Source organism: Meleagris gallopavo, chromosome 2, assembly GCF_000146605.3.
Source record: "Meleagris gallopavo isolate NT-WF06-2002-E0010 breed Aviagen turkey brand Nicholas breeding stock chromosome 2, Turkey_5.1, whole genome shotgun sequence".
Lineage (NCBI taxonomy): Eukaryota > Metazoa > Chordata > Aves > Galliformes > Phasianidae > Meleagris > Meleagris gallopavo.
In genome coordinates, this window is record NC_015012.2 from 29129307 (window position 1) to 29149808 (window position 20502).

General features: G+C 38.1%; 1 protein-coding gene across 1 annotated transcript in view; it reads left to right on the top strand.

Moving 5' to 3' along the window:
- Positions 1-20502, top strand: part of LOC109366408 (histone-lysine N-methyltransferase SMYD3-like) — a 184351-nt gene that overhangs the window by 153165 nt on the left and 10684 nt on the right. The window contains exons 2-3 of the mRNA XM_031552176.1: positions 9163-9236; positions 18849-18912. Coding sequence (XP_031408036.1) covers positions 9163-9236; positions 18849-18912 — 138 coding nt within the window. The remainder of the gene's footprint in view (positions 1-9162; positions 9237-18848; positions 18913-20502) is intronic.

Consider the following 20502-nt stretch of genomic DNA (forward strand, 5'->3'; position numbering starts at 1 on the left):
TATGGTAAGGGTGATGGAGCATGGAAACAGATTGCTCAGAGTGGTTGTGGAGTCTCTTTCTATGGTGATATTCAAGACCCATCTGGATGTCTACCTATGTGACCTATTATAGGGAACCTGCTTTAGCAGAGAACTTGGACTCAATGATCTCTTGAGGTCCTCTCCAACTCTTGTGATTCTGTGAAGTAGCTGCAAGTTTCTGCTGGCCTTCAATGATAACACTCAAAATAGTATTAGAGGAATGAAGAAATTAAACAAAGGATGTAACTGTAGGGAGGTCTAAGGAGACTTTTTTTATTGACTGGGTTAGAAACTTCAGCTAAAGAACTGTGATGTGAGTCATGGCCCAGAAACAGCTGGCAGCCCAGAGGCAAGCTGAGATGAACTATTGTTTTGTTCAGATTTAGTGTGGTTAAAAAGCCAAAGCTTTCCCCTTTTTATCCAGAAACTGCAGGTATAGCTAATGGTAAACAAGAAACATAAAATAAACCCTGTTTTATTTTGTTGGAGCTTAAACCTTGGTTTTTCAATCAGTCAAATGTTGGACATGTGCTTCTTGAAGTGCAAATAGTCCTGAACCTGTGCTTTGATTGGTGTTTCCTTTTACAACTACCTTAGCTGTATCTGATGCTGCATGATTCCTTCTTTCCAAGAATTGGTTATGATATTTTTAAGGTGTTTTTAGGTGTATCTTGTTTTAAACCTAGTAGAACTATTATGTTTTTGTCTCCTGTAGAATAATCCAAACCTCTGGAGGTTGGTGGCCCTGTCTGTGGCAGGGTGGTTGGAACTTGATGATCCTTGGGGTCCCTTTCAACCCGAGCCATTCTATGATTCTATGAAACCAATGAAAAATATATGCAAATTTATTCAGAGATTACAGGCAGCCCTGCTGCCCCATGCTATGATTTTACTAGGCTGAACTATGGGAGTTGTTCCACTAGAGGGAAGAGATAGGTTTGGAGTCCCATGAGTAGCTTTTGGTTAATTAAGATATATTTAGTTTGAAAGAGTGAAATTTAAACTTTGATACCAAAGGATTAGAATTTCTTTTGCTATGGAACTGTCACTTCAAATACAGTTCTGCAGGAAAAAAAAAAAAGAGACCTGAAACTCTGTAGTTTCTGATGAAAAGCCATCTGTCATTACAAATGAAGAAACTTTCAAGGGAGCACTCATCATAGTAGGAAAAAATAAAATCACCATGTTTTGAGTGAAGTGCGTTAATCCAGGGTAATGAAATTATTCAGATCTAGTATTCCTTTAATTCCTTTCGTTAAGAAAACTATCTTTGTGAGAACATGATGACTGACTTCATAATCAGTGTAATCTAGAGTTCTTTCACCGAAGCAAGATTTTTTCCTTACAAGGCAGGTTTAACCTTGTAATCACTCTAACGATTATTTTAAATGTGGCAGTGACAATAAGTGACAAATTATGACACTTTTAAAACATTCAGCTACTGCTACTGCCATCATATAAACTGTCCGAAATAAATTGATATAGGGCACCAGTAAATCTTAGAACTAGAACAATTTTATATTCTTTTAAAGATTATAATAATGACAGCGTTATAGACACTGGGCAGTTTTTTTACAAAATGATCTCAGCTTATTTTTAGGGGATGTGTTTTTTATCCTGATTAAAATGATAAGGTTTGCAAATATGTTAAATATTTTCTATGCTGTGGGCTTGGCAGCTGTGTATTTCCTAAGTACGGTTAATAATAAGCTCCCATAAGTATTCTCTGCAAGACAGATTTAAAATAAATACGAGTTGATTTCCCCTACCCCCGGTCTATGGTAACCTTGTGTTTATGTGCTGTGAGTATTGTTTAGAATGATCCAACCCGAATGCTTAATGCAATGAAGATGCATGAAGATGTCAAAATATGTAAGGTTTTCTTGTTTTCCCATTCTAATCTCACTTGGAGTCAGTCTCACTAAATGTACCTTGCATGGGCTGAAAAACATGCTGATGTAACAACTTCCATAAGTTCTTGCCTACTTTAGGACCTGCATACTTTAATTACTTCCACAGATTTTCTTCCAGCTATGTTTTTCTTCTGAGCATATGGCTTGCTTTTTGGAATGCACGCGTGAGCTTTGTTAATTGCTTGGTTTGCACAAGCAGGTCCAGTGCTGTGACATGGAGATGTGTTCTGCCAGATCAGGGTGTGTAAAGCCCCTCTGTGTTCCGCACAGCTGCTGGGATGCACAGCTTGAAATTGCTGGGAAGAAGCATTAGGTGGAGAAATTAGCCCTGGAGGCTTCTTGGAATGGGGTGGGATGGGTCGCTGGCTGTATGTGCTGCAGCTCTGCTGTGGTGGGTGTAGTTTGGGTGGGCGCGATGCGAATACCTGTACAGATCATGTACTGAGAGTGGGAGCAAAGGGAGAGAAGCGTTTCATCCAAGAAAAGCTTTTCACAAAGAACAGTGTCTTTATGTGTTGCCAAAGGAAGGAATGAGCTGCAGTGTCCTGGTCAGATGTCCTAGAATGGGATTTGTCTATCTGTCTTTTTTGTATCACTGTGAGAAGGCTAAATGTCAAATTCTTGAGATGGGTGCGCTTACATTTGTATGAGAACTGCAAATTTTGGTAATAAACTGAACATCAGTCTGTGTTTATCTGAATCTCATTTTTGACATCTTTAATCCAAGTTCTAGATCTGTCTGATAAAACTGCAAGAAATGAATTTTGGATTCCTAAAGCTGCAGTGAAGAAAGCCTTTGTTGCAAGACTCATCTTGGCTCAGTGGCCAAGTTAGTGGCAGTAGAGATAATTACCGGCTTAATGAAGTATGTGGGTTTTTCTGTAACAGTGGGGAGATAGGTTGCTTTGGACACAATTACAATGTAGGTAATGCACATGCTGGGAGCTGGAGGCTTTATTGATTCAAAACAAATCAGCACAGGCGTTCTGCCATCAGATAGGAGAGTCATCATATAGAAGGCTCTTCCCATCAGCTCAGGTAGATTTGCATTGCAGGTGCATTGACTTTTCAAAATTCCCTTCAGGTTCTGTGTTGGCTTCTGAATTCCTCCAGAGTTTCTGTGTTGGAATCACTGTTGTTTCATGTGTTTATCTTCATCTTTGTAATCTGATTATCTGTGTATGGCCTTAAATCGTTTCCAAAGTGCGCTGAAATGAGGAATTTTTCCCTAAGCATAAGCGTTCCTAAGCTGACCCATCCTCAGGTCTAAACCTTTATTGTAACTTCCCAAACTTTTAATATTCTCGTAGTTTACTTTCAGTCACTCTTTCATGACCATAAAAAAAAAAAGAAAGTATTTTTTTTCCCTCTTTGTCCCACGTGCCACAAGTATGACATTAGGCTAAGTAATTTAATCTGATAATTTTCTATAAGCTTGTTCTGCTCATCATTTGATAATTATTTCCAGCAGATTTTGTTCCAGCTTTTATAATGATGGAAATAGTTTCTATACCTGAAACTATTTGGATCCTTCTTGGTGGGAGGATCCAAACTATAGAAATTTTGGAGCAAAGTGATAATAAAAAAGAAATATCCAAAGTTTAATTAATGCCTCTGCTGTGCCAGTGTTCTCTGTTATGAGATGTCTTGTTATTCTTATAAATATTTTATGTTCTTTGGTCAGTTCAAATATCTTGAAATTACAAGCTGAACTGAGTAGTTGAATAGTGCTAAATATTTATAGCTAGTATTGCTATAACTTTAAGGAAATGAAAAATAACTATTCTATCCTTGACTGGGGCTACTAGATCTCTGAAGAAGGATTAACCCATGAAACTTGTTAAATTTACTAGTAAACATGCGCCATCTTCTTAAATTCATCAGTTTTGCTCCTACTGGGAACCTTTACATTCTGTAAAAGAGATGATTCTTGCTGTAGGTGAACTTCAGAACGTTTGGATGCCATAATAGTGTGACTGTTAGTCATTTATGATTTCTTTTGTGTACAGATCTTGGTACTTCTGAAAAGGCCAATATACAGGCAAAACACTTTCCTCTTTCACCTTCCCCATGTTCCTGAAGGACTTCCAGTATAGGCTTTTTTTAGTGTTTTTTTAAATTTAAAACTTCTTTTGTAGCATATGATATAGAATGGGATGTAGTTGACTTTTTTCCTTTTTCTGTTTTTTTAAACAGCTATCTCGTAACCTTATCTATTTTATATTCTATTGAGTTAAACTAAAACGAAATGCTTATCCATAAATCAGGCTCTCTGTTCTTGATTATTGTGAGCAGCGATGCAGGGACCGATTCTAATAGAATTTGCAGGGAAGAAGTCAATTGAGTTTCTGCAGGGGTCATGGAGGATCCATAAACTCCCATGAGGCAGTTATCAAAGATGTAACTGTATGCAATGGAGCAGAACAGAGCTAACTCCTTTTACTTACTGCTTCTTGATTGAACGATTAATTTGACAGTGGTCACCGTGCGCTTTGCCCTTTTAGAAAGATTTGGTTGTACAATCTTTTAAGACATTTATAAGCTTCAAGGTGATTTTAAGTTCACAAGTAATTCTTCCAAAAACCTAATTGGGTATCAGTGATCAGAAACTTTTGCTTTCTACTCAGTGGGCTCTTTCTTAATACTATCATTGTTCAATAAAACAATAACAAAAGACAGTTATGTGTTTTCTGAATGCCATAGGTCTGAGACAGAATGGGGCTTTGGAGGATGGAGCCTTAAGGACTGTACAAGGAACTTGTTGTCTCAAACAATAACTAAGCTTAACAATGGTGAGAATGGAAGAATGGAGCCTTAAGGATCCAAGTTGGAAGCTTGTAAGGTCTGTGGAACCTCACTCTGCAGAGGTGGAGTGATGGGCTTATATTTACCTTCACTTCCTCTCATGTCCCCTCATGGCTTATAAAGAACAGAAAAGAGAGGAGGGTGTCCATGATGACCAGAAACTCATCAGAAATTCCTGAATCTTTTCGACACAAGTAGGGTGCTGCCCTGAAGGGTGGTCCCAGACAACTAGACTATATAATGCAGAACACACACGTTTACCCATATCAGGACCACAAACTCCAGACAACACTAGATCCAAGAGTGGTGAACTATACCTGTCTTTAAATCTTTCTCTGTTTGTATTTCTTCTCTTTGTTCTTTGACTTGCTTTTCTTCAGTAGCTGTTGCATAAATTTACTGTGAAATAGTTAAGAAGAAAATAACATCTATGCCAAATACCTTTATCCATGGTGCTTATTAACTGTTAGAAACTTGCCTAATTTTGCCTCAAAGTAGCTGATTAGTTGTTGTTAGAAAGCTCAATAAATTGCCTTGTATTGTTCTTCTGGGCTATGGTTGTCTGACAACCTGCTCTGGTGACTCTTAAGTAGTGAGTGCTCTATGTGGTGAGTCTTTGGAATCCCACCTTAATCACAATCTTCTGGATGAGATGAGACACCATATTAAATCTTATTAAATCTTAGTTTTAGTGGGTTGGCTGAGCTGCTGCCAAACGATCCCCTAAAAGAGGGAGAAAAATCCTTTGAGAAGAAATAATACAGGTATATTAATGTTGAGATGGCTGTTGGTTTTTTTTTTTTTTTTAACAAAAACTACACTATTAATGACTACTTGTTGGTATCAGTGCAAAATAAATAAATAAATAAATAAATAAAAAAGGGTTCAAGTTATAGTCTAAAGGCACAGCATTTTCTCCTTGAAAAATAATTTGAGAGTTAAAAGAAAAAACTGCTGATTTATTTTGAGGCTACTGGCCAGAGTGTCTGTGCCTGCAGCTGATATTTACAGCTGATTAATACTGTATGACTAGAAGATTACCGTAGTAATAATCCCTGTAGCAAAAAGGGAATATAACATAGTTTTTATTCTGTACCATATAACTCATGCAGAACTCATTAATTCTGAATTACAGGTGTGATGATAATGAGTCATATCATTCAGTGTTTGGGTTTTGAGCCAATTTTATCCTGTTAATCTTGTGTTTAGGTGGATAAAGAAGCAGGAGGGCATCAAATTGTGCATCATTTTCAATGGCAGTTTTAAAGGACTGCCTTTGAAATTGTTTTTATAGCTTTTAAATACACTGTTTCTGGCTAACTATGGTTGAATGGTAGAGAGGTTCTTACATGCCAGTGAGTTAAAATATTGAATGTGAAAAAACTCTCAGTGCCACAAGATCACTTCCAGATCTAAATATATGTAAATAATCTTTGTCTCTTTTAAATCATTCTGAGACAGGTACTCAAACACGATACAAAAACTATTTTAATTGCATTGAAAACTCGGTTTAATTGCAGATCATTTCAGTGCTCGGACAGATAGTGACATCATCAACCTATTTTTCTGACAAAAGTTTGGGCTCTGTCACATGTAGCTGACTCATTGTCAGTTTCTGTGAAATCCGAATCTTCATATAGATTTGAAGGAAAATAACCAGGAGGACAGCTGGGTGCTTCATCTGACACTGGTTTCTGCTCGTTCATCATTTGGACATAGCAGGGCTGCTGGTGTTTTGCTGTGCCAAGATGCTGCTACTCCCTCCCTCTCCCTTTCCTGTCTATGTGTCCCCATCGCTTTTGTTACTGAAGTGCCCATGGCTCTGAGCTGTGACCTGCCTGCAATCTGCTGCTCCTGCTCCTTCCCTCACCTCTTCACTTGCCTACCCTTCTCCACTGCCTTTAAAGTTCTTTGATGCCCACTGCTACTTAAATGATATTGCTGGAAACAGTGGCATTGTAAGGAACACATCATTGAAATAAGTGGTGTAGGAAACTGTAGCTGTCAAGGTTGCTTGATGAGATTTTTATTTCATTTTTTCTCCTTTCCAATTTTATGCTAATGGAATGACAGAGCATCTGAAAAATTAAATGATGAGGGAGATGTAGTGTAATAGTCTGTGAAATGCATGATGTAATCTATCTTGTTTTCCTTCAAAACAAGTTTGTGTGGCCATCTGCTTAACAAACAGGATTAAAAGCCTGTTCCTTGCCTTGGGTCAAGGTTTTGTGACTCTTGAAACTGATGGAGAGGTGAGGTTCAGCCACTTCAATTTGCAGTTGCAGGGCCAGGGGCAATTGCTGTTGGTAACACACAGCAGGCATCACTGCAATCCCACAGTGGCAGGGGTTGCAGCTCCATGAGCTACCATTCAGCTCACCAGGGCTGATGCCTCCAGATTTTTCAGTGCAGGGCTCCTTCTGGCAAATCAACATCCTGCTGCCCAGGCCATAACTGCTGGGCAAATCCTGGTAAAGCAAGCACTGGGATTTCTGTCTTCCCTCAGTATTACTGCAACCCTTTGTGTCTTTGTTAACTTCAAGTATAGAATCATAGTATAGTTTGAGTTGGAAGGGATCTCAAAGCCCACCCAGCCCCAAAACCCTGCCATGGGCAGGGCTGCCAGCCACCAGCTCAGGCTGCCCGGGGCCCTGAGCAATCTGGCATTAAACACCTCCAGGGATGGGGCACCACAGCTTCTCTGGGCAGCAGTGCCAGGCCCTCTGAGTAAGCAATTTCCTTCTGACATCTAACCCGAATCTTCCCTCTTCTAGTTTAAAACCATTCCCCTTCTCCTGTTAGCATCAGATGATGTAAGAATTCACTCTACACCTTTTTTATGAGCTCCCTTCAAGTACTGGAAGACTACAATGAGGTCTCTCCAGAGCCTTCTCTTCTCCAAACTAAACAGTCCCAACTCCCTCAACCTAACTTTATAGGATAGGTGCTCCAGCCCTTTGATCATTCTTGTGGCCCTCCTCTGGACCCACTTCAACATATCTTTCTTGTGCTGGGGGACCCAGACCTGGATGCAGGACAGCAAGTGGGGCCTCACAGATGCATAGCAGAGGCAGACAAGCGGTAGGTTTATGCTTGCTATGAGGTAAGCTGCCCCATGGCTGTAATGCATTCAGCAGCTCTAGTTGCGGTCATAGTGGAGTGGGGGTAGAGCAGATGATGCTGCAAAAGAGCTAGAAATGGCTGTAATGTCATTTTATTGTTCATACCATTTTCTATTTTTGAGATTGTTGTATTCAGGACATTTTTTGCTTTAATAGTTGAGTCAACCAAAAATTAAGTTGATGATGCTTTAATAATTTATTAAATGGTGAAATATTCTGAAAAAGGTTCATTGTGCATGGTTTTTTGTTTTCAGAATCTCCTGAATGTACAATGTTTGAAAAGTTATAATGAAGATATTTAAAAAGCAGAGAAACTAAACAATATTTTTCAGCATTAAGTGCCATCAAAGAGCTGAATTTTACCACCATGAATATTTCTGATCTTGAAAATATACCATGAGAGACTTTATAGTGTTTTCTAATGTTACTGTATTTTTAAATTCATTTTCAAAATTAGTTCTCTTTCTATACCAGTGAGACTGTCTCATCTTTTTCTGCTGTTAAGAGCTCAAGGTATATTTTTAACAGCTCGTATGATTTTGAAACTAAGCAAAAGGATGTTTTAAAAAAAAAATACTGAATAATTTCCTGGACGTGGTTGCTGTTATGGTTTTATGTTATGTTGGAGTGACACAGAACAGCTTTGTGTGTTATAGTTGGTGCTGTTGACCTGCTGACTTCTGCGTCACAGTATGTCATTGTACACAAAAGGAGTAATGTCTAAATAGCAGTGATGTGCAACAATTGTCTGTCTCTGTGATCTTAAATTTTGAAATGTCTTTTTATTGTTCATGATCATCCATCATCTGGCTGCTACATCAAGGTTACCTTTGGCAACCCTGGCATTCAACCCCTTTATATGTGTACATTAAATGCCCAGTTCTTCTATCTGATTAAAGAGAGAAAAGAATTCTGAAGTGGATTATGTCTTGTCATCTTTGTTAGAAAGCAGTTATATGCAAAACCAGAAACTGTGATTCTAAGGGAATCTGTTTCTGTTTGCCATGGCCTTTTGTTATTTATTCTCTGTAAACCATTTAGAGGGGGAGTTTGGACTGTCACTGATTACTCTGTAATTAGTGCTCACAGGCAGTGTGGTTGAAGCCACGTTAGAGGGGAAAATATATATCATTTGTTAAAGGCCACATGACTTGTATAGAAGGACCTAAGCGCAAGCTCTAAGGTGTATTAAATTGCAGTGCTTATCAGCAGCATAAATACTACCATCGCTTCTCCAACTGCTTAATGTTCGGCTGTTCCTCAAAGTGAGGCAGTGATAACGTGTGTTTCGTTCACAACAGATTGAGCGTGAGGCAATTATCAATAACCCATGTGGTGGTGAATCTTATTCCCCAGGTCAGGAAACTAGGAACAGGTACTCTGTGACAGATTGGGGAAGGGCTTTTCAAAATGACCGCAGTGCCCATACAAATACACAGTGGAACATCTGTGCAGCCATCAGGCAGTCATTTATACACATTAGTGAGGGCACTGGTTTTGTGCCGCTCCTACAGGGCGTGCAAACACAGCACAACTGTTATTTTGTTGGAAGCCCGTCTTGCCAAATTTTGTTATTATGGGATAACATACAAATGAGATGAGATGAAAAGCCTAAAAAGGCTACCTGCGTGTGTGCTTTAGTAATGCAACATGCAAGTATTTCTGCTGGAGTTAGTCCTCTCACTGCGATGGTGAGCACGGGATGTTGCAGTTTCTTCACTGGAAGAAACTCACCCAGGTGTATCATTTTTTTTTCTGTTACTGCTTTCACCCTATGCTGTCACTGTTGGCAGAAACGTCAAAGACTTCAGTGGTATTAAAGAAATCCATTGCTGAGCAAGAGGATGGCACTGTATGGCATTGTAAGTTTTGTCTTCAGTACTGTGTTTGAGAACACAACAGTTTAGTTCCCAGAAATTTATGGTTTTCCTCCTTTCATTTACATAATTTCTGTAGTTGGTGCTTTTACTGCAGCTGTTGACTCACCCAGTAAATGTTTTCTTCTATAAATGTGTAAATGATTAGATATATGCACCCTAACTATGCTTTCGTAAATAAAGTTTTTGTCATCTTAGAAACCTAAACAGTTTAAAATAAATAAATATTTGTGAACTTCATTTCCTCAAGACATAGCTGCGTTGTTGCATTTTGTACAATGAGCAAAGTCTAAGAGTCGAAAAGATACAAGAATGAGTAACTTCTTTATAAAAATATGCAGATCCCATACAGGAATGCTCATCAGCTGCTTTTTGGCTTATTTTTTCAGAAGAATTCTAGTTAGGCATAAGATGACCAATTTGTCTTTTTGAGATTAGTTTCGGGTGCATTTATTCTTATTTTAATGCTCCACAAATTAAATGTAATGGTGTACTAAATTTAGAAGTTGTTTTTCTTTCCAGTTTTAGAAAATGTTTGCATTTCTTGTTTTTTTTTTTTCTTTCCCATTTTCTTTTCAAAGTCAATGTCCTTGACACCTTCTGTAGTATGAAAATGTGTTGATAATGAGATCATTCTTCCTTGAGTATTTTATTGGGTTCATGTCTCAGTGGTACTCTTCCCACATGTAGTTTTTTGGTACGTGATGGTACTATTGAGCATATCTTCTCTTTGCTGTAAAGCAGCCATAGAATATTCTTTTACTGACATAAAGCAATTGACTTGGCAATGCCTAGCTTATTAACTGTTTAATGTTTTCATAGAATGTGTACTTTGGTTTAGGGTTTTGAGCTTATATATACTTAATGTTAGCAGATGACTGCGTATTTATTTATTCTGGCAGTATCATTAATTGTTCGGAAGGAGACTTACTTTTTCAGGAAAACCTAGAGCATCTGTTTGTAATTCTGTCTTCAACATTGCCAACACAAATTAGTATTTGTAACTCAGTTACAGACATTTTCAAAGTTCCTGAGTTTTACAAGAATGATTAGTACTGAGATAATGGAATAATCCAGGTTTCCACCCCAAGTTTGTGGAAGCTTCATGAACATAAGCTTTCCAGTTTCCCAGTTAGGTAGGTGATGGAATTTCTGTTGTTTCTTTTGGGACGAATCTCTGCTGATTATCACCTAAGTCACGGTTTAGAATGGGGATGCAGAAAAATCATTTAAAAAGTGTATGTGTTGGGGCACGGATTGATCCTTCAGTCCTTGGCCTATTAAACTTTCTTTTCCTCCAAATTATTATTATTTGTAATTAATGGGGGGGAGGGGGGTCAGGCTTGGTTCTCCTTCTCCCACAAAAGAAGAGACATTCTCATTTCATTGGTTTGGGACATGGTTCACTTTAGAAATTACTGAAGGCTCATGTTTTTCACACAGGTGCTGCTGGCATTTCTCTTACTCTGCACAACACAGTATTGCTGTTAATTTTAACAGCAGTAATTTAAAAGTAAGTTAATTTTAACAACAGTAGCTGCTGTTAATTTTAACAGCAATAATAATTTATTATTTGCAAGCCATATCAGTTCTGCTCTGTGTTAACAAAACCTGTAGTGTTCTTCTAGCTTTTGCGTGTCATAATAAACCTTCAGTCTCTCCTTTTACTAACAGGGAAAAATGTATTTCTCATTTTCTTGTACCCTACTCTACAAAGTCTCGTTCCATGCTTGTTGAACTGAAACAAGTAATCTGATTTCACTCATGACCCGTTGCTAAAGCTACAGTACGATGATTAAAGGCTCACTTTTCTTCACCATGGAAAAAATGAGATTTAACTGAAGATTTATAGTGATGTAAACATAATATTTTCTGGAGCTTAAAAAAAAATACGCACACATAAAAAAACCCTAACAGTTTTAGCTGGATAATCATGCTGAGCCAACAGTCAATGCACATCAATTTATAATTCTTCATATTAGCTCAGACCTCATTGAAGTATCTATTCCTCTTTGAAACTTCTTCCATACCAGTAGCAATTTTTGAAATGACAATGTGTGTGCTGATGTGTTGTGGTTGGGCCAACTCAGTAAGCAAGCAGATGACAATCTCTCATGACAGATACTATGGCTTTCCAGCTCCTTCTTTTTTCATCGTTTACTATAAAATAATGTTGTAAGGAAAAAGAGGAGAACCAATGGCTACGTGTATGGAAGCATGTTGTATATTGGAATTCCCATGACTTCTTTAAAAATGAATTCCGTGAATGGAAGTAATAGCTTCAGAAAAAAACCCTTGATTCTTCCTCTCCAAGTAAAAATCATGATCAGTCTTCAAAAGAAAGAGTAATTTCTGAGGGATACTAAATTATTCTGAAACTTCCTTAACTGGAATAAATATCTATTGTGTAGATGTTGACTGCTGTCAGAAATGTACCAGTACTAAGCAAAGACATAGTTTGTGAGGGAGGGTTGACATTTTCCAGAAATATGTAAGTGTGTGCACATCTTAAAGCGTATCGTTTAGTGCTGCTGAGGTTTTTGGATTGAGTACCAGTGTTACATGCCCTCCTGGTCTAACTGTTAATTCTTAACAAGGAAGGCTTGTCTTGAGGCTAGTGATTATTTTGTATTCTAAAATACACTAAAGCGCACTTCTGAATTTGATAGTTTTTTGTTTTTTTTTTAAGCTTTTCTCTTGAAGATCAACAAATTTGGAAAACGTGAACACTATACAGCTTTTCCCTACTGTCAAATTAGTATGTGGGATAGGTAGTGAGTGCTTTTGGGCATCTTAGCTGTAGTGCTCTTGTCTGTCAAATTATGGTTACTTTTCTTTTTCTGAAAACATCTCGGCCTCACTATAGTTGTACAGGCATTGTACATCTTTTTGACTTTTTTTGTATATCTTTTTTGACTTTTTGTAATCTTGATTAAATGGAAAAGGGAAACTAGAGTGACTAATCATTGCAACTGAAGAAACGTCTATTACACTTTTAACCATAGGATGTCACCAGAGTACATAGAGTAGTCTGTGTGATAAAGCGATGTGTAGCTGATTTCCGGCTCTCTTTGACTATTTGTTTGGGAGTATAAACAATCCAGATGTGCAGAGGCTTTCTGGAATCAGTCATTGCAGCATTTTGGCCAATTCCACTGTAGAAAGCCATTCTGTTCTAAAGGATTGTCTGGAAGTGGGAGTGGAGTTACTGATATCAGGAGCTATTTTTATATTATTTTATTAGAAAAGTCTGTAGTGAGATTTTATGAGCAATGCAATTCATTACAAGAATCCTTTGGACACTGCAAGACCTCTCATCTCAGATGACCCCTGAGCAGAGAAGAAATTGGATGTTTTCTCTAGGGTCTGTGTCCATACGTGGGTCAACGTGTTTCTCTTTGTCATCATCTTTCTCTGCTGTATGATTTGAAATATGCTTGCATTTCTTTCTGTTTTCTAGCTTTTTGAATTCTCCAGCTTATAAGTAAACAGACTTTATGAGTGAACTTTGCTATTGTGTTCTAATAATCTGTGTTTATATCTTAACTTTTGTGAGTTCTCAACATACAAGTAAAACTAGGTGAAAAGAAGTTAACTTGGCTTCTATTCTTGCCAAATTTGAAATCTTCAAGAAATGGTATGCCATATTGAGCCCAACTATAGTGCCATGTTAGTACAAGCTCTTTGCTTGGAGTCTTTCAGTTTTTATTCAGTGCTTTCCAGATTGTGTTCCATTAGGAATGAGAGGATTTTTGGATGTTTTGGTTCATATTTGGAAATGGAAAAGAAAATAAGGGGAATGTTTAAATGAGGATTGCAGAGACTCTTAAAAAATGAGTGTCCTGCAAATATAAACATGGGCAAGAGAGAAAAGAGCCAAGAAAGAAAAAGGCTGGTGAAGGTATTCCTCTATTAGAGGGTCAGAGAGGTTTAAATTTCACTGAAAATTTGAAATCAATGTGTTACAGGAGGCAAATGCTAGCTGGAAAAAAACATTCGCAGTAATAGTATGATATGTCAAAGTAAAAGCTGTTTTTTGTGTGTGCATGTGTGGAATGTTGACCTGGGGACAATGCACTTGTCATTTTTGAAAGGGAGTATAGAAGATGGGATACTTCGTAATATGGCCTCACTGGTTTGTAACCACATATTCAAGAAACAAGGCTTTCAAAGTACTGCACATCAATTTTTTGGGAGCATGTTTTTAAGCTGTACATATGATCTTTTAACATTGTAGTTTTCCTCAGAGTTTTTCTTTGATTAAAATTCCAAGGTGTAATGGATGTACTGTGTGACTGAAGTTAATTTGTTTAAGCCTTAAATTTGCAAAGCATGTTGGCATGCTGTCTGCAGGCAAGCTCTAAAAATGAATAAAAATTCCCTTGATTTGAGGGAAAGTGTCAAAGTAGCTTTGCAAAGCAAGTAGGTTTAGGAGGCAACCCTAAGTAGTTGTCTACTTTCAGATCCAAACTTTCAGTGCTTTCAGACCCAAACTTTCCTGTAGTTTTGCATCATTGCTCTTACTTGGTGATGATCACAGTACTTGCATGCAACGGTTGATTTTGTTTGTGGTAGCATTTATTTTATTCATCAGCCTTGCTGGTAAAGTGGTTGCTTGTATTTGGAAATAATTTTTTTCTTATATACAAGATCTCTCTTAGTTTTCACTTAAATAAATCAGTCTGATGGTTAGCTGTGGTTACTGCCTTTTAATTCTAAATATTGGATGTTCTAATTACCCCTTGAAATGCCACTTCCCCCAAGTGCTACTCTTACATTAGAAAAGTAATTCATGTGCTTTCTCAACACAGTAAAGCATGCAAGTGGAAAATATGGGGCATTTTTGTATGACTTTGTAGAACATGGATTTCCAACACTTCTTACATATCATTCTTGTGTAAGCTCCAAGGGTGAAGTGGGACCCTACACCTGTGTACGGAGAGGATCAGATGGCAGGGGAACTAGCAGCTCCTTGACTGCCAAGCTGCCTGTAATGGCAGAGGATGTCTGGGACCAGGGGAGAAGTGGAAGGGAAGCTGCTCTGGAATAGACTGAGCCATGTAATAGTGCCTGGGCTTTGGGTAGGTGCTCTTGTTGCTTGTCAAGGACTTGGATTTGGGATGTGCAGATGCCTGGCAGGCCTTGTGCATGTTATCCCTTGCGCAAGTCCTCCTATGGTACCCTTTGCTTTTATCCCCAGAGCTGTACTGTCACTTTTGCTGTGCTGCAGATGCCCTCCAGCATAGCTAGTGCCCACATACATGAACAGCTCTGCTGCTATGTGGTGTTCTCCATCTGCTGGGAGATGGTAAGGTAGGTGGTCATTGCACCACATGTAACCCACTGCTCACAGATCAACCAAGTTAAAAATGCAGTTTGTTATAAGCATCTTTTTTATTATTGGAAGACCAAACTGTGTTAGCAAAGTGATGAATGGCATGTTTGCTTGCTGTGGGTATTGATTTCTCTCACTCTGTGATGGGTCTGATATGCACGCACTCAGAAAAATCCAAGTAAGCATCATGCACTTGATGTGTTCGACTGAATAAAAGGCCTAAGAATTTGTTCAGGAAATTAGTTCTACATGGTGTGCATGTGAAAGAGCATCTCTTCTGTGACACGTATTATAGAGCTGGATTATTAACTGAAAAGCAGTATCAACTACAAAAATGCAGTAGGGAATTCATGTGAGATTGGCCTTTCATCCTGCAGTCTGTGGCAGCATCAGAAGTGTGAATAAACTGTACAGCAAGGAGAGGTGAGCACAGCCTGGTAATCAAATACTGTGCTCATCTGGTGAGCAGTGGCTGAAAGTCAAGTGCCTGCAATCACCAGAGAAGTGTGGATGCATTTCCATTATAAATTAAGTAGCCTAATTGTGTTTGCTAGGTTTCATTGTGTTTTATAATTGTATTAGGCTCTTCCCCAGCAAACAAAAGTGCTTTCATTCACTGGGTTGTTGTTGTTGGGTTGTACTTATTAACTGCTCATCTGATGCTTTCAGAAGGGTAAGGTTTTGCATATTGTAAGGGTGTGGGTGTGGTGCTGGTAGCATCCAACTGTGCTGGCACTGCCTGGGCAGCCTTTGCAGTCTGTGAATCAGGTGGGTCACACTGGTGGGATGCAGTAGATACTGCATTTGACAGTGACTTTGTTTCAGTACTCTGTAACGTTAATAAAATATGCAGGACTGGAATAAAATAGGCAAACAGTCTCATTTTTTAAAAATGTCCTAAAATGCATCAATCATATATACATGAATCTTATTTTTGAATTCTTTATATTCAGAGTAAGTGTGTTGAATCATGCTTTTTTTTTTTTACATTTAAAATGCCATGTTGCAAGATTCATGGATGCTATAGGTCTAAAGGAATTTTTTTTCATCCAGGAGGGAGAGGACTGGAATTTAAAACAACCATTTCGTCAGTAGTTATGCTGTTCAGGTCTGTAAGTGGTGTCCTACATCTACTTGTCACTCAGAGGAACCCCAAAAGATGAACGGATTGTTAATTTGTTATACAGTGCCAGCAAGAATCATCTTATTCAAGTAATCTGACTGGTAGTGTCAGTCTGGAAAAAAAAAAAAACAGATCTAGAGTGATAGTCCTTAGATTTCTGTGTATATTTGTTTGTTACTACAGCATTGTTAACCCTTTGTGGTGAAAGATATAAGGAATCTAATCCTGTGAAGTACTGAAACTTCAGAGGGTGCAGAAGAAACTTGGTGCTTTGTGGTGTAAGGTCCAGTGTTGGTTACTTCATCAGTGGTTATAGTAAATCATGGCATCTTTTGGGAAAAACAGACCGTGGCAAGGTGTGTTTGTAGTTTATTGAGGTTGTCTGATCTAGACTGATGGAAGGATGTGGAATCTGTACGAGAGAGTTCTACATTACTTATGGGCATCCATTCCTTTAAAATGTCTCTAGAAAGTTATAATTGCTCTGCTTTGAGAATATGTCTTCTGCCTGTTGATGCTTGGCCTTTTTGGTAATTTAATGTGCGTGTCACTGAAATTGCTAATGCTGTATTAGCCAAGCCCTAACTCACTTTGTTTAGGTGGATACCATTTAGAACAAAAAAAAGTTTGGTTTTGAAAATGTTTTGCTAAGTCATTCCACAGGAAGAGGTGATAAAGAGAAGTTTGATGGAGTCCACTAGATGTAGAATGGTGGAACTAAAGAAGTTTTCTGGAAAAGGAGAGGCTGAAAGATCCCTCATGTTGTCTGTGATTCTGTGAAGCTGAATAGAACAGAACTATGGCAAAGAGCACAGGCACACTGCAGAGTGGCAGATTTGAGGACTACAGCTGTGCAGGTGAACAGCTAAGCAGCATACCAGAGCTCTATCTCTTTTTCTTTCATTTTTATTTCACAGTTTGGTGGGCAGATTTTTTGGTGATAGCATTGCCTATGATTAATGTGTTGTGAAAAGTTCACTGGCAGATTTACAGGAAGAACAAAGCAATGAGTAAAGAAGTTGAAATTCTTGTCGTGTCATCTTTCACTAATTTGAAATGTCTAACTTCAGCAAAGTGTTCATCTGTGCTGTTAATTGCAAAACATCTAGAAAGAATTTGTGGGTCATTTATTAAAAATGAGTCTTTCATGTCCTTGATGGAACATGCTGCTTAGCATGGCAGGCAATAGCAGAATATGTGCTTGTATTTGAAATACTTCTAATTAGTATTTCTCTTGGGCCTGGGTATATGTACAGACTGGGAGGAGCAGTCCTTGAGAATTGACCTGCAGAGAAGGACCTCGGGGTCCTGGTGGATGAAAAACTTAACATGAGCTGGGCTTGTTCAGCCTGGAGAAGAGAAGGCTGTGGGGTGATCTCACTGCAGCCTTCCAGTACCTAAAGAGAGCCTACAGATGGGAGGGGAATCAACTTTTTACAAGGGTTGATAATAGCAGGGCAAGGGGAAATGGTTTTAAGTTGAGGGAGGGAAGATTTAGGTTGGATGTCAGGAGGGACTTCTTTACTATGAGAACGGTAAGGTGCTGGAACAGGCTGCCCAGAGAGGTTGTGGATGCCCCATCCCTAGAGGTAAAGGCCAGGTTGGATGGGGCCCTGGGCAGCCTGGTCTAGTATTAAATGTGGAGGTTGGTGGCCCTGCCTGTGGCAGGGGGTTGGAGCTCGATGATCCTTGAGTCCCTTCCAACCCAAGCCTTTCTATGATTCTATGATATGATTCTCTTGGTAGTCAGCAGGAATGCCTACGAAATATTGTGCAGCCAAATAGTGGTTTTCATACAGTAGCTGTTCAAAGAATGTTACTTCTTTGTAATGATCTGTATGTAGTACTTTCTACAGAAAATTGAGGGGAGAGGAACGTCAAAATCTTTGTCTCCTTTCTTCTGCTCTAGAGTAAATCTTTCTTCTTGAATTCATGTATTTGAGGTGTAAGATGTTCTCTGTGTATGTTTTCATATTTAATGTCTGAAAATTTATAAAACTATAGTGATATTTTGTTTTAATTTGGATAACTATAAACTATGACAGCATCAGAAAATGATGGAGACACTTTTTACTCTTGGATTGTGCAGTGCATCTCTGAAAATTGTCCTCCTAGCTTTCACTAGATTTTCATTGTTTCACCTCTAAATGCATTTTTAGTTTGATCTGACTGACCACCACTCTGCTGTGACTTGTCACATTGAGACTCAGTAATAATGAAGTTATAATCTGATGTCATCACTGCAGTGTGACAATGAGGTCTTGCTTAGGATGTGCTGATGCTGAAAACAATGCTCAAGACACTTAATAAGCATGCAGATGTAATGTTACCTAAAAAACCCAAACTCGTTAGGATTATAGCTGTATGACACACACACAAAAAAGTCACATTTGATATCTCTGCTGTTAATTTAGGTTGGCCCCATGTATAGTAAGTCATATGAGTAATGGAATGTGAATACAGCTTTTTATGTAATGCACAATTTCTTCTTGGGCTGCAGTGCATTATAGTTTTTTTTATTTCCTTCCAGGTGCTTTTATTTATTTTTATTTTTATTTTTTTTTAATATTTGAAAACTGCCAGTTATGTAAGAAGGGTAAATATAAAGCTCTATTCATATTTTTAACAGATTTTTTTTTTTTTTCTTAACAGGAATGAACATCTGCACAGATGCTCTCAGTGCAAGGTTGCTAAATACTGTGGTAAATCATGTCAGGTAAGATGAAGAATTACAGCTATAAAATACTGAAGAAAAACAATCATTTAAATACTTAATTTACAGGGTCTCCATGAATTTTCCACATTGACACACCTCTATATTTTTTGGTTTGCGTTTATGGATAGAGAGTGTATTGCCTTGTTTTATTTTGATTATTCTTACAGTTACGAATATAAGATTATATTTGTGACACAGAACTAAGATGAAATGTGTGGTGTTTGGCTGTGCTTAGAGGGAGAGGGAGGATTCTGCAGCTTGCTGGTTGCAGACTGGAGGTTCTAAGCCTATTCTGCAGTAAAACCATTTGTATTTCAAGAATAATTTTTATTGTGGAAAAGTATATATCCCATTTGTTTTAAGAGGAAGAAAGATTTGAGAATTTGCAGGTAAGAGGCATTATTGGACAAAACGGTACCTTGAAGGATGATATCAAGAAGATGGAGCCAGGCACTTTACAACTATGCATGGCAGGAAGATGAGGGACAGTGGAAATAAGTTGAAGGAAAAGAGATTCAGATGTGTAAGGAAAAACTTCTTGACCCTGAGGACAACCAAGAAGTGGAACAGGCTGACTAGGGTGATTGTGCCATTTGCATCCTTGGAAGTCTTCAGCATCCTACTGGATAAATCACTGAGTGAGATCTGACCACAGAATTAATCCTACTTCACAACTTGAGAACTCCAGAGATCCCTTCCAATTATCCTATTATTCTGGTGTTTGAAACAGCTCGGAAAAGTGTTCAACCCTAAAAGCTTAGCTTTACTGTTTGTCTGATATTGTCACTGAAACTTGTGTGCAGAAGTTGGCAGGACTTGGTATTGAATAGTCACACATGAATAGATGACTGCATAAGGTGTGACTTGGCAGAAAACCAGACATCTGAAATTCAAAGCATGAAGGTTGCCTTAAAAAAAACAAACAAAAAGCCCTTTAATTTTTGCATAATTTCTCTTAGGTTTGCATGGTTATTTTTGTTTGCTTGTCTAAGTAATGAAAAATGAAGGAAGACAATTAATTGTTAATAAAGACTAGTAGTGATATTCTATTACAGGTATAGAAATTTAACTTTTTAATTCTTTGACCTTCAGGTGGTCCTTTTACACTTTAGGTGTGCCATGTCCCCTTATATAATGTGTTTTTTGTTGATCCTTTACAATGTGATGCTAGAAGCAATTCTGCCTCAGTATGATTTGCAATGCTCTCAACATGCAAAAACCCATTCTTTTGGGGATTAAAACATATGGAGGGGGAAAGGAGGAAGATAAGACATTTTGATTCATTGTACAGCAAATGTGTGCAACGTACATTAGGTGCTTGCTGTAGCATCAATAATAGTGCCACAAAGAGATTTATTATAGGAAATCACAAGGAAAATATAACTGAAGAATATAGAAGACCAGAGTTATTTGTAAGGTAACTTTAAAACAAATATGTGTCAGGAGAGTAATTGGTAAAGCTTCTGTTGATGACTCTCTAATGTGAAATGAGACACCATGGTCCCTATGCTGGCACCGACCTGCACAAGTGAATTTACAAGGTGTAATGCAATAGCCTCTTCTCACCTATGTGTAATAGCAACAAAACTA